We start from the raw sequence: 24,406 nt of genomic DNA on the forward strand, positions 1-24,406 counted from the left end.
CAGAAGGACCCAGCTCCCAGCTTGGGTGGGAGAGCTCTGATCCATGGACTCTTCCTTATCCTCCTTGTGTTCATCTATCCTCAAGGAAGGCAATGACAGGTCTTGGTTCAGTGTCACTACGTTGGGTGTGAGGCCTACAGGAATGGGAGTGGGGGAAGATGGCGGTAGCTGCAGCCACCCAGCTCAACACAAACACACATCTATACTTCATCTTGCATCATGCTTTCTAGCCACAGGTTCCACATCTTTGAAGTTCCTTGACCAAAAAGGTTTTTTGTCCCAGCGCTTTACCTGGGGAATCCCACGTTTTACCGCTCAATTGGAGCAAATGTTGATCTGCAGAAAACCCGACTGCCATTTGCTATAATTCAATGATAAAACATGGGCTTTCCCAAGGGAAGCGCCAAAACAAAACACCTACAATAGGACGCATAGCATTAAAGTTTGGACGTGTGCCTAAAAACACAGGTGAAAAGGAAGTCTGGGTGACCCCTATGTCAGATGTTGACACTGGGCCCGATCATGTTGCATCATTCCAAGGGGTGATTCTGAGGTGGGGAAATAGTGTCCTCTATGGTAAACAGTAGGGTGGTGCTGTGGGTTAAACCACAGAGCCTAGGACTTGCCGATCAGAAGGTCGGCGGTTCGAATCCCCGCGATGGGGTGAGCTCCCGTTGCTCAGTCCCTACTCCTGCCAACCTAGCAGTTCAAAAGCACATCAAAATGCAAGTAGATAAATAGGTACTGCTCCGGCGGGAAGGTAAACGGCGTTTCCGTGTGCTGCTCTGGTTCGCCAGAAGCAGCTTTGTCATGCTGGCCACATGACCTGGAAGCTGTACGCCGGCTCCCTCGGCCAATAAAGCGAGATGAGTGTTGCAACCCCAGAGTCGGTCGTGACTGGACCTAATGGTCAGGGGTCCCTTTACCTTTATATGAACAGATAATAATGTAATAGATTGGGGGGAACCCCTCCTAAATCCTAGACATCAATAAATTGTAGGATTTTGGCAATCAGTTGAATTCAGAAGAAGGAGGAGGAGGAGGAGGAGGAATTACCACCAGTAAATTCTCCCTTCACACATCTCCTACACCAAAGAAACTGGTGACATTTTTGCCGCCTGTGAATGGGATAGTGAAATGGGGAAGGACCACTTTAGCTCTGCTCAAGTAACTATGATTATAGTTTCCAATTTCCAAAAACTTTCTACCTTCTACCTTCAGTGACCTCTTCCTCATTCATTCATTCATTCATTCGTCTGCCAAGAAGTTATCCCGCATTCCACGTGGGAGAGAGAGAGAGAGAGCGCGCACCCAAGTGATTCACATGAGACACTGACCAGGTCTATGAAGCTTCATCATACCCCAGAACCAGATTACATCTGTGTGTGTGTGTGTGTGTGTGTTTGTGTTTTTTAGTATGGGTGACCCTTGCTTCTAGAACGTACAGTATATGCAATGGTTCTGGGGGGAAAAGACCAAGAAAATAAAATTAAAAATGAATGTGCTGCCACATCGATTAAAAATGGGGGGAAAAGCAGTGCTTAGAGGCAAGGCAGTCCCCTGTGGGGATGCAGGTTTCAGTGTGATGCAAGTTTTAAACTAAGTGACCCCCCAAACCCCTCAACGCAGCAGAGGAAGCAATTTCATTTTGGCTAGAGCTGTCCCGTCATCCCTAATCCTTTCCTATCCTTGAACTCAGGATGTATCTAGAGTCCAACTGCCTCATTCTAACATATCTAGAAAAAGATCAGGCTGCTGGTTTTAGGTGCACAAGCGGAATTGAGAGAGGATTTACATGTCTTGCTTTTCAGCATGGTGAAACAAACACAGCAGTGGATTAATGCGAGGATTTAAGCTCACCCAGCATGGGATGTGGGGTGGGGTGGGGGGTAGCATTGTATTAAAAGAGTTTACAACTTCCTCCCTGGAAGCAGCAAAACAAGACAGCCCAACCAAATGAACAGGCACAAGGCAAAACTCTTGCTAAAGCATTAGCAGCAGGTAGGCAGAGGAACCAGAGACCAAATTGCAAACATGCGCTGGATTATGGAGAAAGCTAGAGAGTTGCGTGTCGAGGTCCCCAGGTCCACCCCAATAACTCACACATCACACAGAAGTTTTTGTTTAAGATTTTTGGCATAATTTTGGCCACAACTTTATTAAAATACAAATTTGTGAGTGGTTGCATAGGCATTGGTTGCAACTATCTGCCCCCACCATGGGGGACAGACTGACATTCCGCACGCCTGTGAAAGTCAGAATGGGGGAATACACTTGGGGGTTACGCGGAGCAGGGAACCTGCCCTCACCCCAAATGCAACCAGGAGCTCATTGCTATGGCCCGAGCCCCCTTGACAGAGCGGACAAGCAATAGTGAGCCCCTGATTCCTTTAACGGAATCCCTTGCAGCAGCAGCAGCATTAGAGGGGCAGGCACAGCCAATCCATGCCCCTCAACCAACCAAACCATAAACCAATGCCTAACCGCGAACCTTACAAGTTGTGACGATTTGCTACGCAGTAGGCAAAAACCAAATGGCCCCAGCCAATTAGCCAGATGGACAAAATTCCTACCAGGCCCCGCTCCAAAGCAGACAACCCCATGACAGGCATAGCAAGGTCAAAGCGAACAACCCTATTCTAGGGAGGGAGGGACGGGCAATCTGATACATGGGCAAAAAGAGGAAGCCCTAGCCTCGTGCAAGGAGCTTTACTATTTCTGGCTGTCAATCAAAAAATGGCAACATTAACTTCTTCCCAACAACAAGGGAAGCCCCAATCGTATCAGTGGCCAACGAGCAATTAGCCCGCCCCCCAACTTTGGAGTGTCCTGGCGGCCACCATCGCAACACGTGCTCTCCATGAAGGAGAACACGCTTTCCAGAAAGACATCTACTTCTGCTTCATTGACTATGCAAAAGCCTTTGACTGTGTCGACCACAGCAAACTATGGCAAGTTCTTAAAGAAATGGGAGTGCCACGCCGGGGATTGGGGCGGTGGGGGAGGCAGAGGACATTTTCCACTGCCCCTTCCCTTGTTTTGGAGTTACCGGGGGGGGGGCACCGGAGGGATCTTTTCACGCCAGAGCCTGTCTTTGCATACAGGAGAAGTCCCTAACCCACTGAGGGTTTGAGACCCGTTGGCTACCCTCACCTGGTTTAGCTGGCCAGTTGAAGTTGTTCCTGGGCTGTGGCTACTGTCACATGCTGACAGCTTCTAAGAGCCACAGGTGGGAGCCGAGTGCAGGGTGGGGACTAATAATAATAATAATTTATTATTTATACCCCACCCATCTGGCTGGGTCCCCCCAGCCACTTTGGGCAGCTTCCAACAAAACACTAAAATACAATAACCTATTAAACATTAAAAGCTTCCCTAAACAGGGCTGCCTTTAGATGTCTTCTAAAGGTTTGGTAGTTATTTTTCTCTTTGACATCTGGTGGGAGGGCATTCCACAGGGAAGGCGCCACTACCAAGAAGGCCCTCTGCCTGGTTCCCTGTAACTTGGCTTCTCGCAGTGAGGGAACCGCCAGAAGGCCCTCGGAGCTGGACTTCAGCGTCCGGGCAGAACGATGGGGGTGGAGACACTCCTTCAGGTATACTGGACCGAGGCCATTTAGGGCTTTAAAGGTCAGCACTAACACTTTGAATTGTGCTTGGAAACGAACTGGGAGCTAGTGTAGGCCTTTCAAGACCAGTGTTATATGGTCTCAGCAGCCGCTCCCAGTCACCAGTCTAGCTGCCGCATTCTGGATTAATTGTAGTTTCCGGCTCACCTTTAAAGGTAGCCCCACATAGAGTGCATTGCAGTAGTCCAAGCGAGAGATAACCAGAGCATGCACCACTCTGGTGAGACAGTCTGTAGGCAGATAGGGTCTCAGCCTGCATACCAGATGGAGCTGGTAGACAGCCACCCTGGACACAGAATTAACCAGCGCCTCCACAGACAGCTGTGAGTCCAGAATGACTCCCAGGCTGCGCACCTGGTCCTTCAGGGGCACAGCTACCCCATTCAGGACCAGGAAGTCCTCCACACCCACCCGCCTCCTGTCCCCCCAAAACAGTACTTCTGTCTTGTCAGGATTCAACCTCAATCTGTTAGCCGCCATCCATCCTCCAACCGCCTCCAGACACAAAGGTGGGCAAACTACCCCAGAAGGAGCACAATGTGTCCCTCCACCAGAGGTGCTACTCCTCCTCTCCTAACACCACATACACTCCAAATTTTATATATAAATCCCCCGAAATGCCTGCGGAACTACTTCACACAACGTGCAGCGGATGTGCTTTAAATGTATGGATCTCCCCAACCAATCAAAGGAGGAAGGAAAACTGGCAGGTTTTGCCAGTGTGACGCTGTGTTGATTTCAGCGCGGGGGCTGTGCTCAGTTCCTTTTTGTGTGAGCAAAAGTGTAACGCTGTATCTGCCATGTGTCTCAGGAAACGAACTTAAAACCAGTGAATTTGGAAGCATCTCTGTCAATGATTCACTTGGTCTTATGGCGTTTTATAGCCCAGGTCAGGTTAACACCGAGCAGCAGTTGATCTTGTGTAAATGTGCCAACCACCACGTAAAAAGGGACGATAGCTTGAGAGTATCAAGTGGTGACTAATTGAGAACAGTAGGGGTGAAAGCAGAGAATCCAATCTTAAATCGTGCATTTATATTGCTCTTGCTAGGCAGACACTTTGTTCTCAGTAGCCTTTGGAGCGTAATGTTCTCCATACTGTGAACACAGCACGTAAGTGTACACTTGAATGTGAAATAACTATTTTGCAAGGCAGCTGTCAAGGAACTCTATTGATAACGTTGCTCTGGAACGCAGGAGATGCAGGCTAATTAAACCATGATTGATACTCACTGCCTGGGCAGATTTATACATTCATCAAACCGGCAAAGCCTTCATATGATGGGAGTAGTGGACATGTCGCCCTGAATTAGGCATGAATTAGGCATTAGACAGCATCTTAAAAAGCAGAGACATCACCTTGCCAACAAAGGTCCGTATAGTTAAAGCTATGGTTTTCCCAGTAGTGATGTATGGCAGTGAGAGCTGGACCATAAAGAAGGCTGACCGCCGAAGAATTGATGCTTTTGAATTGTGGTGCTGGAGGAGACTCTTGAGAGTCCCATCGACTGCAAAAAGATCAAACCGATCCATTCTTAAGTAAATCAGTCCTGAGTGCTCACTGGAAGGACAGATCGTGAAGCTGAGACTCCAATACTTTGGCTACCTCATGAGAAGAGAAGACTCCCTGGAAAAGACCCTGATGTTGGGAAAGATGGAGGGCACAAGGAGAAGGGGACGACAGAGGACGAGATGGTTGGATAGTGTTCTCGAAGCTACCAGCATGAGTCTGACCAAACTGCGGGAGGCAGTGGAAGACAGGAGTGCCTGGCGTGCTCTGGTCCATGGGGTCACAAAGAGTCAGACACGACTACGACTAAACAACACAACAACAAAGGTCCCATGGGATCACCTTGTTGTGTCTAATTCACAAGCTTCTACCTCTGTGTATTAGTGAGGATGGGGAGGACCTGCATCTCCATCATATAACAACTCTCACCTGTCCATTCACCTATGCACCTACAACACAGGTGGGCAGCCCATGGCCCCAACCTCACTTCATGTAGCATCTGACAACTGATGAACCTGACCCATTCCCTCCATCCCATCAGAGTGCTTTCCTTCCTATCTGTGGTTTTTCTTGGCTTTTTAAAAGTTTCCTCCTTCTTTCTACATCGTTTCAGAACAATTGGAATGTACGGTGTTTTATTTGACATTCCAAAAAACAACAACACACATTTTCCCTTTGCTTTTTTCCTGGTTGTATGGCTTGGGAGGAAAAAAAAATTCCCTACCCAGATGTCTGGGTAGGTTTATGCCATGTCTGTATAAAGCACACTGAAGTCAGAAATGAATTGCTTTCACTTGCTTTCCAGAACTGTATTATTCTGCTATATTAAAAAAAAAATAAAAAATCAGCAACCCAGCTCATGCCTCTCAGACTCACAAGATTTTGTGGTCTTTTAAAAAGCTTGTTATTCAGACATTTAGATCATTCCCATCTATAGAACTCATCAAGGTCTCTCTTAAAAACAACAACAAATATCAGCAATGACTATCCACCACTGGGGAATATTTCGCTTAACAAAAAGAAAAAAAAATGTTCCTTAGTTCTTTTGTAGTGATCTGCTCTCTCGTCCCAATGTCAGAATGTGCATCTTCTCCAATTTTGCTTTAAAGTACTTCGCTGGAGTAAGTACAGCTACCCCTGCTAGCAAACTTACTTTCCCTTCGCACCCCCCCCCCCCGGTTATTATGTGGGGAAGATGGGACACCCGACCCTTACGTCTGCAGAGGAAGGCGACACATTCTCATTTCACGCCAGTTTGATTAATGAGACTCGGCTAATTGTGTGAAAAATTCCAGACCTTTACAATGCAAGTTTGGGTTATTGTTTAGCCAATCACGGCTACCATGTGAAAATAAGGAGAGGTTTAGTTTCCGAGCACTGGAGCCAGAGAAAGGGCAGTTTGGAGCAAGTCACAGAACAACACCCACTTCTTTGAAGAGATGTTACTATGCTCTGCTAAACCTGCAAACCTCTGGCTGAAAGCATTCTCTCCCCCCCCCCATCACAATTCTTGCTACTCCTGGTTTTCAAACAGCTCCCTCCTCATCACTCCAAGTGCGAGCAAGAGGCACGCTAGCTAACACGCAGATGGATGGATTTCACATTTCAGGCTTTTAAATATTTCACTTTTAGATATATTTCCAAAAGAATGATCCTGCTGAGAGGTAGAGAATTGGTGTTGATCATTTCCCAACCCCAGCCCTCTCTGGCACCTGGGTATAGTGCTCTGAAAGATATCCCACGAGAAAACATTAAACAAAAAAAGAGGAGGGGGGAAGGAAAGGAAAACCAGGAGGTTGGGGGGGGGGGAGACTTCTTTTCAAAGCGCACTTCTCAATCTGCCCACATCAAAATAAGAGACAACTGGCCCTTTGAAGTTCAGGACACAGAAGTCTCACCCAGTCTGCATGGGAATAAAAGAAACTTGCTTTATAAATCACATGTGCGGCTGTGCATGCGCGCTCTCTCTCTTTCTCGCTCACATTCTCTCTCTCACATGCTTCTTGCCTTGCCCACATCAAAATCAGAGACAGAAAGGCAGAGGGGACCCTCCGACCCATCTCAAGAAAATCTGAACAATACAACGATACCTCAGTTTACGAACTTAATCCGTTCCGGAAGTCCATTCTCAAACCGAACCCATTCTTAAACCGAGGCGTGCTTTCCCTAATGAGGCCTCCCGCCGCCAGTGCCCTTCCACCATTCGGATTACATTCTTAGACCGAAGTAAAGTTCTCAAACCAGGACACTATTTGCGATTTTGCGGAGTTTTAAACTGAATCGTTCTTAAACCGGACTGTTCTTAAACCAAGGGTACCACTTTATAGGAACGCGGGTGGCTGTGGTTTAAACCACAGAGCCTAGGACTTGCCAATCAGAAGGTCGGCGGTTCGAATCCCCGCTACGGGGTGAGCTCCCGTTGCTCGGTCCCAGCTCCTGCCAACCCAGCAGTTTGAAAGCACGTCAAGTGCAAGCAGATAAATAGATACCGCTCCAGCGGGAAGGTAAACGGCGTTTCCGTGCACTGCTCTGGTTCGCCAGAAGCGGCTTAGTCATGCTGGCCACATGACCCGAAAGCTGTACACCAGCTCCCTCGGCCAATAAAGCAAGATGAGCACCGCAACCCCAGAATTGGCCACGACTGGACCTAACGGTCAGGGGTCCCTTTACATTTACCTTTACCACTGTATAGCCACAATCTGTTTTATAGCACCAAAGCCAAAATATAATACCAGCCAGCGTATTTCAAATTTGACAAGCCAACATGATTAGCATACACAGGGATCTCTTTAGGCTGACCAGAGATCATGTCACTATTCAATCTGTGGCCTCCACCTGTTGCCACCTCTTGCAGACTCTGCAGAGGAAGGACTCTGTGTGTTTGATGCACATGTACAGTGTCTAGCACAATGGCTGCATGGCGAACGGAAGGGGCAGATGGCACGTATCCTGCTGGTGCCCCCCCCACCTACAGATTTCCCTAGCCTGTGCTGTCCCACACTGCCACCATGTGGCAATGCACCCAAAGGCCTGCCATACCGAGTGGAAAAAAGAAAGACAAAATGAAGAGTAGAGGTGAGCTTCAGAAGGCTGCATACGCAGGGCCATGGGCATAGCTGGGGTGGGGGTAGGGAGGGGCAGCTGCCCCCCTTAAATTAAAAAATCAATAAAAATACATAGCAAACTGAGGTTCTGCCCCCCCACAAAAATCCTGGCTACGCCCATGCGCAGAGCACATTTTAAACACCTTTTAATCACTTGGGAAATGGCTGTTTCCCCCTCTCAGAGCTACAATTCCTTTTTCTTTCTTTTTTTAAAAAAAGTTTTTATTGTTAAAACAATTCAGCATTAATACACACATATTGCAAATATACAGGCATACAAACATACATTTCATACAATCCTTAAAAATGTTCAGACATACCTCCATTCAGTCCCACAGATAATTCCTTTTCCCATCACCATCCACCACCCCTCACCCCACCTTTGTGTTAGACTTCCAGTCTACTCAATTGCAATTTCTTTCCACTTCTATTACTTTCTTTCACACACCTTTAACCTATTTTCATGCTTCTTTTTCTATTACACATTGTTATCCGTCTTATTTAGTATTTCAGTATTTGAAACGGAACTTGTTTATTCTAATAGGAGTTCTGATTTTTCAATATGGCTTTGCAAGTATCCTTTAAACACCTTCCAATCCCTGTCTATCTTCTCTTTTGAGATCCTTCCGATTTCTCCCATAAGGTAAAGGTAAAGGTACCCCTGCCCGAGCGGGCCAGTCTTGACAGACTCTGGGGTTTGTGCGCCCATCTCACATCTATTGGCCGGGGGCCAGCGCTGTCCGGAGACACTTCCGGGTCACGTGGCCAGCGTGACAAAGCTGCATCTGGCGAACCAGCGCAGCACACGGAACGCCGTTTACCTTCCCGCTGGTAAGCGGTACCTATTTATCTACTTGCACCCGGGGGTGCTTTCGAACTGCTAGGTTGGCAGGCGCTGGGACCGAACGACGGGAGCGCACCCCGCCGCGGGGATTCGAACTGCCAACCTTTCAATCGATTTCTCCCATAGTTTTGAATATATTGTACTACTGCAATAATTTGGCAAGCCACTCTATTTTTGTCGGTATAATACCACTTTTCCAAGCACCCTCATCCTCAGGATTTTTTTTTTTGGGGGGGGAATGGAGCCCTGAGTGCGAATTCCTGCAGGAAGGTAACAAAGTGACTGAGAGGCAGAGGAAAGCCCAAGAAGGAGGCTTCCGTCAAACAGCAAAGGGGCTTTTGAGGGAAAGGGTGTTTAAATAAGGAATGGCAGAAGACCCCTGGGGAGCCCAGAAATGTAGGGGAGGAGAAAGGGGAAACTGGGCCAGAGAGGAGTCCAAGGAGGGGACAGAAGTAGAAACCTTAGAAAAGGGAAGCAGAGAAAAAGAGAGCAAAATACATGATTAAGTAGAGGGACCGAGGAAACCAGGAGCATAAGAGAGAAAGGAAATAATGTAGGATATGCTGGAAGCCGCCCACAGTGGCTGGGGCAGCCCAGTCAGGTGGGTGGGATACTACTATTATTTTTATTTTTATTATTACAGAAAAGAGAGGGCAACCAGGGAACCAGGCAGAGGGCCTTCTTGGTAGTGGCGCCCGCCCTGTGGAATGCCCTCCCATCAGATGTCAAAGAGATTAACAACTGCCTAACATTTAGAAGACATCTGAAGGCAGCCCTGTTCAGGGAAGTTTTTAATGTGTGACATTTTAATGTATTTTTAATCTTTGTGGGAAGCCGCCCAGAGTGGCTGGGGAAACTCAGCCAGATGGGCGGGGATACAAATAATAAATTATTATTATTATTATTTTATTACTATAACCAGAGAGAATAGCCAGAAGGGAGAAAGCCTATACCTTCCATAGCGTTATGAATGGAAGGTATGAAGTGATGAATGTCATAGTATTATCAATCTTTCTCTGGTTCTTGTTTAACACTGAACTGTTTTATGGATGAGCCAAAAGCTCTTAAAAGTGTTGCTACCTTCAGGGTTGTGGGACGTGGGTGGCGCTGTGGGTTAAACCACAGAGCCTAGGACTTGCTGATCAGAAGGTCGGCAGTTCGAATCCCCGTGACGGGGTGAACTCCCGTTGCTCGGTCCCTGCTCCTGCCAACCTGACAGTTCGAAAGCACATCAAAGTGCAAGTAGATAAATAGGTACCGCTCCGGCGGGAAGGTAAACGGCTTTTCCGTGCACTGCTCTGGTTCGCCAGAAGCGGCTTGGTCATGCTGGCCACATGACCCGGAAGCTGTACGCTGGCTCCCTCGGCCACTAAAGCGAGATGAGCGCCGCAACCCCAGAGTCGGTCACGACTGGACCTAACAGTCAGGGGTCCCTTTACCTTTACCTTCAGGATGCAACCATGGATTTTGCTCATATGAAAAGCCGCTTCAAATAGCATTTGTGGCATATTTGCCATCTGAAGAGAGATCATACCTGGCTTATAAAGGGGAAGCTTTGAAACCCCTGGCCATGTTCCTTCGGTTGGGACTCCCAGTACCTGCATAAAGCAAGAGACAAACCAGAAACAAAAGAACAACTCAGCACACATCCAATGTCTTTTCCAAATACATGTATGCAGACTAGATTCTAGTCTCAGTTTTGCTCCTGGAAAAGGGTGCCCAGCAAGGTTTTCTTACGAGGATGTAGCTAGGAATACAAATGTGCTTTAGCGACTGCAAAGACAGGTGCCATTTCAAATATATCAGCAGCAGTCAGGATCATGGTACAGTCTTTTTTTTACACCCAAGGTGCTCCCCTAGAGACCAGGATTGCATTGATGAGTGACTCCTGATGGTAGTAGCTCCCCCCAAATGATAGGCATTCCGAAGCCGTACACTGGCTGCGATGGAGATCCCTGCTGCTTTGAGATGAAAAGGAATAGATAGCAAACGAATCTTCTGACAGGTGTTCAAAAAACCCATCCGGGGCACAATTCAAAGACATTCTGGGCCTCAAGTACGCTGTATCTTGATGAGGTGGTCTGAGTCCACCTTAGGATTCTGCCCGCAAGCAAACAAATCTGTGCCAGTGAAAATGTGATACGTCCTCCCCACCAAAGCAAGCTTTTTGTTACTGGCTGAGTGATCAATACTTCTGAATCCTTATTTGCCTTTGCAATTGGAGCAGCTACATAGCTCTGTTTTAAAAGCATCAGAAAATGCTAATAATGAAATGAATATTCATCCTATCACACTTTCTCTTTTCGCCTGGTATCTTTTGAAATTTCAAGTTCACAAAAAAACAACTCCAAATGTATAGATATCCCCCTTCCCCTTTGTAGCAAATTTGTGGTTCCAAACTTGAACAGATTCACAAGCAAAGCTCAAACTGATTCAAAACTTGTGATTCGGACCAATACTTTGAAGAGTTGGCTTAGAAAATGCTAAGGATTTTTAAAATTAATATTTATCCTATCAGTTTCTTCTGAGCATTTACACCAAGCATAGGCAAACTCGGCCCTCCAGATGTTTTAGGACTACAACTCCCATCATCCCTGACCACTGGTCCTGTGAGCTAGGGATGATGGGAGCTGTAGTCCCAAAACATTTGGAGGGCCGAGTTTGCCTATGCCTGCGGTATGCCATACCATTGAGTACCATCACAAAAAGCACTGTTCCTATTCCCAACATAGGGCTGCAGCTTTGGATAATCTTCCCAAAACAACCCCAAAACAGACACACACACAAGAATGCTGTTTTACACGACACAAAGAAATACAAGAGTTTAACAAGAGGGAGCAGAAAGTGCAGCAACTCCATTTTTGTGTGCCTCCTTCAACCTGCTATCCGTTTAATTGGCTTTCAATTTTTGATGAGACAAGAGAGGCATCAAAGGGAAGTCACTTTGACTTATCTTAGTGTTTGTGGGGAAATTGCCAAATATAGACCAGCCTATTGGCTACAACCCCAAACTTAACACACTGGGAGTGAGTGAGACTTTCAATCAAATTGCCTTATTTCTGTTGCATCCATCATTGGGACTAGATAGATAGACGGATAGAAGCTGACCCTTTTGAGATGCTAATGATCTTTGTTCCAGTTTCCCAGATGTATCATTATACTTACCACCCAGATCTTCTCCAACTGTTCAAAGGTGTTGCAAACCCCTGGAAACAGAGGCTGACCCTGAAGCATCTCAGCAAATATGCAGCCTGCACCCCTGGAGAAAAGGTATACATTCTCTTCACTCACTCAGTCTCACACTGCGGATATTAAATACACAGATAAATATGCCTAAGTCCAGATCGAGGTGGAAGAAAACCACATGCACTACGTCCTCAGTTACATTTTCTATTCAAAGGAAGAAGTGTTTCCCCAAAACATCAAACCCTCTGGCCTGATTTGGACAATCAATGGCTCTCCCAATTAAAGACAGTTGCTAAATAGGATTGCTCAATGGGGTTTGAGCAGTGGGGTGCCCAGCTCTTTGCTGCTCCCAACACACGCACCATGTTGTGCTCCTAATCAGAATCACTTCTCCAAAGCTGCTATATTGGTCATTGGGGCGGGCAGGAGGGAGACAGGTGCATTGCAACTACAGTGGTACCTCGGGTTACATATGCTTCAGGTTACATGCGCTTCAGGTTACAGACTCTGCTAACCCAGAAATAGTACCTCGGGTTAAGAGCTTTGTTTCAGGATGAGAACAGAAATCGTGCTCCGGCAGCGTGGCAGCAGCAGGTTTCAGGTTAAGAACGGACCTCCGGAACGAATTAAGTACTTAACCCAAGGTACCACTGTACCTGTATTTTTCGCTCCATAAGACGCACCTAGTTTCTAGAGGGGGAAAGTGGGAAAGCCCCATTTTTGGGGGGATCAGCTCACAGTTTTGCACCTTCTTTTGCAAAGGGGAAAAGCCCTGGTTTTTTTCAGGATCAGCTCAAAGTTGTGCAGCTTCTTTTGCAAAGGGGGAAAGCCCCATTTTTTGAGGATCAGCTCAAAGTTGTTGAGCTTACTTTGCAAAGGGGGGGAAATCCTGTTTTTATGGGGTTCAATGCACAGTTCTGCAGCTTCTTTAGGAAAGGAAAAGGACCCCTTTCTACAGTTTCCATCAGCAATGTCTAGGCAACACGATGACCATGTACATACGCAATAGACAATCTTTATAGAATTCCTTCAAACCATAACAAGTACAAAATGAAATCTTTAGTCTCAAAGTCTATGAAAATCTTTAAATGAAGCAAGGTACCAGACTTTGTACGATGAAAGACAAGCTGGGAAGCTTTGTATATTTAGCAAATACGATGTCCAACACTGAACAGTGATTCCAGATATTGGCTACTGTTTCGTAGAATTCTTCGTCAGTGTGGTGGGAGGATATAGAATTGCTTCATAAACCCAAACCCATCTTATTTCGAATGAATGTATGTAAATGAAAATATCAAATGCTGTGGAACAGTGCTCATGTAATAATGTAGCCTAGTTTCTAATCTAATCAGCCAGTCACATGTCACTGGGGGGAAAAACAGCCTCCATCTGCAGAACATTCAACAATGGAGGCCTAGGCAAGGGGGCGAGGCCAGAAAGGTAGCCAGCGATGGACCACACATTCGCTCCATAAGACTCACAGACATTTCCCCTTACTTTTTAGGAGGAAAAAAGTGTGTCTTATGGAGCGAAAAATATGGTATATGAGCAGCTTCCGGGAATAGGGAGGGGGTGGTGTCAGTCCAGAAAATGACACCTCCTTCACGCATCCCAGTTTCTGGGATGGCACTGGCCTAGGCTGCGGTACAGGTTTCTCCCATATGCCCCCGGCTGTATCACGTTTCAGTGGTGACCTGGGCAGGAGCTACTCTGCAATGGCTCCCGCTCAGTGAGCATAATGCAAGAAAGAACCTAGCATCAGAGGTCAAGGAGATAAATAGCTATACAACTTTTAGAAGACACCTTGAAGGCAGCCCTGTATCGGGAGTGTTTAATGTTATGTTTTCATATGTGTTGGAAGCTGCCCAGAGTGGCTGGAGCAACCTGGTCAAATCGGCGGGGTATAAAGTAAAGTAAAGTAAAGTAAAGTAAAAGTAAAGTAAAGTAAAGTACAGATAATAATTACAGGGCTTTCTTTCAGCCAGAACTTGCTGAAACTCAGTTTCTGGCACCTCTCAGGTGCCATTATAACAGAACAAGGTGTTAATGGTGAGTCCCCACACCTCTTTTCCTAGAAAAAATAGCACTGACAGGTCTTAAATAACTAAAATGGACAGGAACTAATCATGAACAGAAGTGATCACCTGCACTGTTTCAAGTATGTTAAGTTTGTCTCTCTCTTTGCCTCACAAGAAGAAAAGCAGCAGCAATGTCAAAAATAATTCAGAAATAAAATGCTATGCAGATCGGACGTATGTGTGATTGCCTTGAAGTGGATGTAATGTCTAGCCCTCCTGCCATCATTGCTAAAGGGACTTTGTATATTAGTTGAAGAGAGATAAAAACTCCTCTCAGCATCCTGTCAGGTGTGCATTTACCATGCTGAGATGGAGTGAGTATTGGCATGTGTGGTGCTCCTCACCACGAACACAAGGGCATGGTAAAATATCTCACTTCTGCTTCTATGTTGTTCTGAACCTGTCTCAGTAAGAAAGAGCAAAGAATCTCCGTATCTATTCTGATAGGGGCTCAAGTCCAATTCAAGTCTAGAAATTGGTGGTATCAGTTGGCTTGGGGGTAGGGATCTAGGTTCCACAAACCCCACTTCTGTGTCAGCCTTGAAAGTCGAGGAAAGTTCTTCCTTTTATTATGCTTGCAAATTTACTTTTTATGTAAAGGTAAAGGGACCCCTGACCATCATTAGGTCCAGTCATGACTGACTCTGGGGTTGCAACGCTCATCTCGCTTTATTGGCCGAGGGAGCCAGCGTACAGCTTCCGGGTCATGTGGCCAGCATGACTAAGCCGCTTCTGGTGAACCAGAGCAGCGCACGGAAACGCCGTTTACCTTTCCGCCAGAGGACTTTGATATGCTTTCGAACTGCTAGGTTGACAGGAGCAGGGACCGAGCAATGGGAGCTCACCCTGTCGCGGGGATTCGAACCGCCAACCTTCTGATTGGCAAATCCTAGGCTCTGTGGTTTAACCCACAGCGCCACCCGCATCCCTAATTTTTATGTAGTTCAAGTGATTTTTAATGATGGTCTCAAAAAGTCTCTTATTGCAACCTGCCAACGTTCTGTATATGCTTGAAAGGGGAAGATTGCTACGCTCAACATGATTCATAGCATCTCCACAGCTGGCTCTCACCAGATATCCACATCAGCAGAATAGTCAGTGGCTCCCAGCAGCACATCAGGAGGTCGGTACCCCAATGTCACCACTTCAGCAGAGTATGTTTGACTGGGAAGGGACTTGGCACGAGCAAGACCTGCCAAGAAACAAGTCCTTTAAAACCATGCATGAAATTATAATTCCAATCCACTCTCTATAGCATAAATATCACGGCCATTTCTATCAAGGTTAGGCTGCAATCCTAAGTGATATGCAATCCCGTCAATTTTGGTTTCTCTCAGTTTCTAATTATTCAAATTTCAAAATCAGTTCCACATCAGCTTGCAGAATTTTTGAAAAATCATTCATCAGCAATTTAGTACTAACTTCTAATGTTTTACCATGTAGTTTTGCCTAATATACACATTTAATAGTGCGATTTTCTCCAATGCAATGCATTTCTGTATGTTATTTTCACTCATATATACATTTAATGCATACTTTACCCCAGTACATGCCTTTTTGTGGACATCACTTAGTGGGAGAATTGCATTGCAAAATTCAGATAAATGTGAATTATAAGGATGACTGTTTTGGTTCACACATTTTTTCAGAAAGTGGAAATTAGGTAGGTTAGCCTTTAAATGCAAATAGAGCCAAATTTCTCCTGCATTCCTACCTGGAGATAAGCCCCAGTAAATTAAAAAACAACTACAACACTTTGTTACTTCTTAATAGACAGGATTAGGATTTTAGCCTGTATGAAGTTTTCCTTTACAATTAACTGCAACACCAACCCATTACTATTATTTCGCATCTTTTTGATGTGAATAATATCAAATGAGTTTCTCGTATAGATAGCCATGCAAGGCCTTGAACATGCAGCCACTTTTTGGTGGCTTTTCAATTTCTGAATAACCTAGAAGCCCAAATATCTAAACTCTCAGTATCTTATACTTATTGGCCGATGTCAACACTGTATTCACATCGTGATGAGAAACCTGTAGATTCTCCTCGGCAGCAAGTTTGAGCATAAGCCTCATTCCTGCTGATTTATTGTCCAAGGTTGTTACAAGGGATCAACACTGTACCTATGTACAGAAACTGGGTTTGTACTGAGATTGTACTGACACACTGCCCAGTGGTGTTCACAGAAAGGGGGAGGATGTTAGATTTCTGTTATGCCACTGTGCAGTTTTTGGAGTCACAAGACTCTGTTGACATTCCAGACCATTGGAAGTCTCACGGGAGACGGATGTTGAAGTTACTGGTTTCCTGTTTCTTTTGTTCCCTGTTGTTCTCTGTCTCTCACAGAGAGCAAACGCATGTTCTTTTCTGTCCTGCATTGTTGTTCTTGTTTAGTCGTGTCCGACTCTTCATGACCCCATGGACCAGAGCACGCCAGGCACTTCTGTCTTCCACTGCCTCCCGCAGTTTGGTCAAACTCATGCTGGTAGCTTCGATAACACTGTCCAGCCATCTCGTCCTCTGTCATCCCCTTCTCCTTGTGCTCTCAGTCTTTCCCAACATCAGGGTCTTTTCCAGGGAGTCTTCTCTTCTCATGAGGTGGCCAAAGTATTGGAGTCTCAGCTTCAGGATCTGTCCTTCCAGTGAGCACTCAGGGCTGATTTCCTTCAGAATGGATAGGTTTGATCTTCTTGCAGTCCATGGGACTCTCAAGAGTCTCCTCCAGCACCATAATTCAAAAGCATCAATTCTTCAGCGATCAGCCTTCTTTATGGTCCAGCTCTCACTTCCATACATCACTACTGGGAAAATCATAGCTTTTATTATACGGACCTTTGTTGGCATAGTTAGAAATAAAAGCATCAATGTAGCACATATTCCTGGCTCCTTCTGCTGTCTGGTACTCTGCGTAATGGGGAGCGTGCCTGAAGCCTCATTCAAAGGCTTAAGTCATTAATCACCATCGGAGGAGAGCCTAGATGGATTCCAAAGATACGACGAGGAGGAGAGCCATTTCAGCTCGGTTGTACAGAGGCTCCGACAGCTAACTCATCCTCTGTGTATTTTGGAAAGAAAGTGGTTTGTCTGTTTGATCACTAGCCGTTCAGCCGCCTCTTGAGATATCATTGCCAAAGGGTTCCCAAAATGGGGGCGGCATCAACGTTTGGATACAAGGCGCCATTTTGATTTAAAATGGCGAACCAAAACATGACTTTGGTGTGACTTCACCCAATTGTTAGCGTGACGGGTCCAAGCTTACAAATTATAACATCTATTTTGAAATCACTGGGGTTTTTTTTGGGGGGGGGGGTGTCTACAAAATCCTGGGCAGCAGTGGGCACTTCCCACCAGTGTCAATATAAAGTGAGCAGCCAACCCCAACTCCTCAATTCATCTTAAGTCAAAGCACTTGGATTTAAGATAATTTCCCCCAGTAGCTTCATGGGCATTAAACTAGATTATTTCCAAGTGCTGCCACTTAATTGGTTCATTACCGGGAGTTTAAGTGCCCAACGTTATGGTTCAGTTTGAACATTCTGGATGTCTCTGAGCCATTTTAATAGACAAGGACATTACATGAAGGGGCCTTAAAGTGTACATAATTGCCACAGCAGTACAAAGAGCCCAAGGGCCTCTGTACATGGAGCAGCAGACTCATTTAACTCTTATTAGTTAGGCAGCTAAATTTATTACATTTATTTTATGCTACTTTCCTGCAAGTGTAGATTTTACATTAATGCCCTCTCCAGAAACGTACTCGTCCCTGTGCAAAGATGGAAACCCAAGATACAAGGCCAGCTATGAAATTGTAGCCAAACAGGTGCCAATGAAATAAATAATTGCAATAAATGAAACAATAATAATAAAAATAATAATTTATTATTTGTACCCCGCCCATCTGGCTGGGTTTCCCCAGCCACACACACAAGATGTGTCAAGTCTATGTGCAGTCAACTGTTTTCACTAAGGGCTATTCCATACATACAAAAAGGCAATTTTTAACCTTAGTATTGAATGCAATGCTGACGGCTGTACAATATGCCCTGCCAATGAACTATGGATCTCTGCCCCTTACTTTTAATTTTCAACTGTTGGCAGGCATGCGTTCCCTATGGAGCTGGAGAGAATTCTCATTTGAAGTCAATTGGTTTCACCAGGGATATTTTCTAAATTCTTTGTTTATTTTATGTTATACGTAGGAGAGGGATGATGACAAAAGACATTGTACAGCAATGTGCTCCTCCAAAAGATCAGTGAAAGCAAAAAACCCCTGTCAATGTGGGATTCATAAAGATGGGAAAGCTGGGCTTTGCCAGAAGGTCTGGCTATTGTCCAGCAGTCTGACTATGATGGCTTACCAAAATCAGCTAGCTTAAGCTCTCCAAGGCAACTGAGGAGGAGGTTCTGAGGTTTCAGGTCCCGGTGAAGGATGCGGTGTTCATGGATGAAAGCCAAGGCTCGCAGAAGCTGGAACATAAAGAGCTGGCAGACAGAAAAAGGACATAATTTCGTTAATGACTGATCAGTTTTACTGCTGCATTTCAAGCAAAAGAATAAACCCTTGCTTGATAGAAAAGTAAGCAAATACATATACCGTATTTTTCGCTCTATAGGACGCACTTTCCCACCTCCAAAAATTAAGGGGAAATGTGTGTGCGTCCTATAGAGTGAATGCAGGCTGCGCAGCTAAGCCCAAAGCCAGAACAGGGAGACGGAGCGCTGCGCAGCGCTCCGTCTCGCTGTTCTAGCTTGGGGTTAGCTGCGCAAAGCCTCCGCAGGGCAGTGGGGTGAAGGCACCCCGCTGCCCTGCGGAGGCTTCAAAGGCTGTCCCCGAAGCCAGAACAGTGAGACGGAGCGCTGCTCTCGCTTGGGGATGGCTGCGCAAAGCTTTCCCTGCTGGAGAGGTTGCACGCGGCTAAAGAGGAAGCCAAGACAGCCAGCAGGATGGATCCCGCTCGCTGTCTTGGCTTCTTTGCTCTTTGGGGCTGAGGGGGGGAAAATATTTTTTTTCTTGATTCCCCCCCCCTAAAAACTAGGTGCGCCCTATGGTCCGGTGCGCCTTATGGAGTGAAAAATATGGTAACCCTTGAAAGCCGCTTATAATCAACAGCACAGGGTCAGGAAGTAGACTATTATGGGGTGCTTTGCTTCAGAGCAAATCAAATTATTTACGTTTGGCACCAGTGGACATACCTGTCTACAGCTTCAAAAAAACCATTTCAAGGTCTTATTTATTGCAAGACCTCTGCAAGATAGGTACAGCTGCAAGAGAGAGACTTGCTAAATGAGCTCCGTAGTTGTATTTATGTATGAATGGAACTGATTTCTTTGAAAAAGAAGAAGAAAAAACCAAACCTCGCTTTATTGCAACTGATAATTTTTGAGCACCCATGCCTGGGCTTAGAAGCAGGACAGAAACTGTAAAATAAATATATAGCCAACTAACCAACCAACCAACCAGAGATTTGAACCAAGGCTGGATCTACACAGATATAAAAAAACCGCTATGAAAATATATATAGCTCACAATGCAGTTTACCAGTGACTTCGGATTGCTGCTCTACAGCGCCATCTGGTGTCACATTTTTAATGTTATAATTGACCTGTGTAGCTGAGTCCCAAGTCTCCTCAGTTCAGTGAAACAATCTATCCAATAACCAGAGCTGCTCTTGGCATATGAGCTTTAGGCCATAATCCCATGTCCACTCACTTGGGAGCGCCTCCTATTGAACCCAATGGGACTTACTTCTGAGTAGACATGCATGGGATTGAACTGTTGCACACTTAAGAACAGCACATTTTTCTTCAAGAACTTACCTTAACATTAGAAAGATGAAGCCCACCAGGATGCTGGGACATGTACTGTGCCAAGTCTGTGTGCTAAATAAATAGACAGGAAATGGAATTGAGGGCGGTGAACCCAATTTTCTTAGATACTTTCTGCAAAATCCATGCAACCACATGTTATGTGCCTTGCACAAGCCTCCTGCCAGCCCCTTGTTGATGAAACTAGTAGGGCATTGTATGGGGAGATGGAAACTCTCCTCCTGGAGCTTTGTGTGTGCCTTGGGGACACACAAATACCGTATTTTTCGCTCCATAAGACGCACTTTTTTCCTCCTAGAAAGTAAGGGGAAATATGAGTGCGTCTAATGGAGCGAATGGTGCTTCGCAGAGAGGGAGAGCTGCGCAGCGCCCTTTCAGCGAAGCGGAAGGAAGAATGGAGCCCCTTCTGTTCCTCCTTCCGCTTCACGGAAGGGACGCTGCACACCTCTCCCTCTCTGCACAGTGCCCCTTCAGCGAAGCGCCTCTCCTGGCTTCTGCCTTATTCAGAATATTTTTTTTTCTTGTTTTCCTCCTCCAAAAACTAGGTGCGCCTTATAGTCTGGTGCGTCTTATAAAGCGAAAAATACGGTACTACACTGATCGATGCCAGTTCCTTGAACTATGCTGAGTCAAAAGAGCATGATCTGAATCCATCTTTACTTTCAACACACAGCCATTTAAAAGTGTGTCGACCATGCGAGCAAGATATCACAATATATAAAGTACATTAACATGGGCTGCAATACTTTCATGATGTAGGTGTCTTTTAAAAGGGCAAATTGCATCTGCTGGAGAGCAGCTGACAACCAGCGGAATGAGAACAACCAGGGAGGGGTCATTTAACCCTTTCCACCCCTGCTGAGGTCCTGAGGAAAATCCCTCCTTTGAGCCAGTGTATGTGTACATGTCGTCCCAGTACAAATATTAGCTTCAGACCAGATATTTCTACAGGATCTCAGCAGGGGAAGGAACATTTCCCTTCTCTGCCTTCTGCAATTTTGATAATTAAAAGCTATGCCTGGAGTCAATAGAAGATTAAGATGAGAGCTAAGAAATTGAGGCAGAATCCAGACACTATGGAGGCTGCTGGTAGGTGGCCCTTCTGGCTGTGGAGGTGTTGTTTGACCTGTTCTTCTTCTTTTTAAAATACATTTTTATTAGGTTTAGAAATAAAAATACAAAGATTATTATCAAATATCCTTTTTCTGTCCAAACTAAAATGTTAATTTAAAGGCAAAAAGAAGAAAAGAGGAGAAAGGTGAAAAGAAAGAGATTGATATAAAGGGAGAGAAAAAGATCTTTTTATTTATTTTATTTTTATTATTATTATTATTATTATTATTATTATTATTATTATTATTATTATTTTCATACCGCTTTATATTTCTAAATAAAAATCTCAAAGCGGTTTACAGCATATTAAAACATCAATAAAACAATCCAGAATCAAGAGAGGAAGAAAGTTAAGAACTAAAGAACTTCCGATTCTTTGTCTCAGTGCTATATATAAGCATTACTCACGTCATCCACTCCAATATAACACCTAATAAAGCCACTTTCTATTGATCGTTCTCTTCAATCCTCAAATACAAATGTCTTTATTTCTTTTTCTTTTTCATGCAAAAAGTCTATGAGAGGTGTCAGGGGATGATTAGCTGCTTGTGCTTAAAATTGTGCCCCTTCAGAGTTTGTGCGGCCCCACAAACCTCTGTGTGTGACAGAGCTCCTCAGACATGTCTGCTCTAGTCACTAGTAGAGTCTGACAGTGGCTGCCTGCGGAAGCGCTTCCAGCAAAGAAGTTCCTTAACGGAAACGCGTCTCCTGGACTCACGACGTGGCAGCTTCCGGCGAAGCATGGGTCTCCCTGCAGTTGCTTCTGACACCTCCCCGCTATTTTCGCTGGATGTGTCTCTCACCCCTTTCTCTCCCCTGCTGTTTCCTGCCTGGGCTGCTGCGTCTCTCTCAGCATTACTGAGATCCTCCTCCAGAGACCCCTCGCTCCCCCTCCTTGTCCCTGCTTTAGCTGCTGACTCTCTCCCAGTCTCTGGGAGCCCTACCAACTCCCTTTCCTCTGATGTCAGTTCCCTGACATCCACCTCCCCTCCAGGGCCCCCTTCTCCCCCGCCCCTACTCTCTCCTCTGGGCGGTGAGGAGCTGAAACCCCGAAAAGAATCCTCTTCATCTTCAGACATCTCGAACATTTCCCTCCATCGGTCTTCGTTCCGACTCGCTGAATCCTCCTCCACCTCGGAATCAGAGAACCCCTCCAACTCTTCTTCTTCGTCGGTGGTGGCGAAGTATTCCCTCCGGAACCTCGCCACTGGCTGGGGTTTACGAGGGAATCTCTGATGAAAAGTTTCAATCAAAACCTCGTCATCTACATCCTCTGCCCTGACCCAGGTGTTTTCCGACTCCGGCTCCCCTTCCCACATTACCAAATACTCTACTTGCTCTCCCTTCCACCTGGAATCGAGAATCTCCGCTACATGGTAGCTGTGTTCTTTTTCCTCCATAGCTGGTCCCCTATTGACCCTCCCCTCTCTGTCCCCTATATACGGTGACAGCAACGACCTGTGGAACACTGGGTGCAACTTCATGTGGTTCGGTAACCGGAGTCTGAAAGCCACTGGGTTGACCTGTTGCGTGACTTCAAATGGGCCCAGCCTTTTGGGTCTTAACTTCTTACAACCTCCTTTGAATGGTAACCCTTGGGTGGACAGCCACACCTGGTCCCCCACCCTAATGCTTTCCCCTTCCCTTCTGGTTTTGTCTGCCTGCCTCTTATATTCCTCCTTCGCCCTGTTTAAATTAAGTTGGAGCTGGCGATGGATCGCTTCCATTTCTTCAACGAACTGTTCTGCGGCTGGAACGCTCCAGTTCTCCCCTTCCCCCCCTGGGAAGGCTCGGGGATGACACCCGTGATTAGCCAAAAAAGGGCTCATCCCCGTGGACACGTTCTCTGCATTGTTGTAGGCAAATTCTGCCAACGCCAGCTTCTCCACCCAATCATTCTCTCTGTCATTCACATAACACCTCAAATATTGCTGGAGGACACCATTAGCTCTTTCCGCCTGCCCGTTGGTTTCTGGATGACGGGCAGTAGAGAAATTCACCTCTACATGCAATAAGCTCATGAGCTTCCTCCAGAACCTGGAAGTAAATTGTTTCCCTCGGTCAGAAACCACCCTCAAGGGTGCGCCATGCAGCCTAAACACATTTTCCACAAACAATTTAGCGGTTTCTTCCGCTGTGACCGCATGTGAGCAGGCTATAAAGTGGGCCATCTTGGTTAACAGGTCTACCACAACCATGATGGCTGTTTTCCCTTTGGACCTGGGCAGATCAGTCATGAAATCTATTGCCACTGCCTCCCATGGCCTTTCCGGCGTGGGTAGTGGTTCTAATAAACCTGCCGGTGCCCGCCTCTCCCCCTTGGCTCGTTGGCATTGGTCACACCCTCTCACATATTCCCGCACATCTTCCCTGACCTTGGGCCACCAGAATTCCCTGGTAACCAGCCACATGGTTTTGTGTTGCCCAAAATGCCCTGCTGTGGGGCTATCGTGCAGTTGCTTGAGTACCTTTTCCCTCAATTCCCCTTCAGGTATGTATAACGCTCCCTTGTAGTACAACGCCCCGTTTCTCTCCTCAAAACCCCCGGGTTTGTCTCCCTCCCTCCTGAGACCCCTGAGTTTGTCCTGGGCGTATTCATCCTGCACCGTTCCCTCTACCAGTTCCCTTTGCCCCACCAATGCCGCCCCACACACCCAGCGGTCCTCGGGAATGACATGGGTCTCTTCGGGTGCACCCTCTCCCTCCAAATATTCAGGTTTGCGTGAGAGAGCGTCCGCCCTAACGTTCTCCGGGCCTGGTACGTAACAAATCTCAAAGTTAAATTTGGAGAACTCCTGGGCCCATCTCAACTGCCGTTGGTTGAGCACTCGCGCAGTTCTCCAATACTCTAGATTCTTATGGTCCGTGCACACTTGCACCTTCTGTTGTGCACCAATTAGCAGGTGCCTCCATCTCCGGAAGGCCTCATGAATCGCAAGAAGTTCCCGGTCGTACACCGTGTAGTTCCTCTCAGATTTGTTCAGCTTTCGCGAAAAGAAGGCACACGGTCGCCACTCTGACCCCTCCTTCCCCGGCTGCAGAAGAAGCACCGCCCCTATGGCTCTGTCAGAAGCGTCTGTTTCGACCCTCAGCTTTTTTTGTAAATCCACATG

General features: G+C 46.2%; 1 protein-coding gene across 1 annotated transcript in view; it reads right to left on the reverse strand.

Moving 5' to 3' along the window:
- CDK15 (cyclin dependent kinase 15) overlaps window positions 1–24,406 on the reverse strand; it is a 67,498-nt gene that overhangs the window by 29,060 nt on the left and 14,032 nt on the right. Inside the window, 5 exon segments of the mRNA XM_082242375.1 lie at window positions 10,622–10,685; window positions 12,253–12,346; window positions 15,423–15,543; window positions 18,713–18,836; window positions 20,172–20,234. Coding sequence (XP_082098501.1) covers window positions 10,622–10,685; window positions 12,253–12,346; window positions 15,423–15,543; window positions 18,713–18,836; window positions 20,172–20,234 — 466 coding nt within the window.

This window comes from Podarcis vaucheri (assembly GCF_965113315.1).
Source record: "Podarcis vaucheri genome assembly, contig: SUPER_1_unloc_1, whole genome shotgun sequence".
In the NCBI taxonomy this organism is placed as follows: domain Eukaryota; kingdom Metazoa; phylum Chordata; class Lepidosauria; order Squamata; family Lacertidae; genus Podarcis; species Podarcis vaucheri.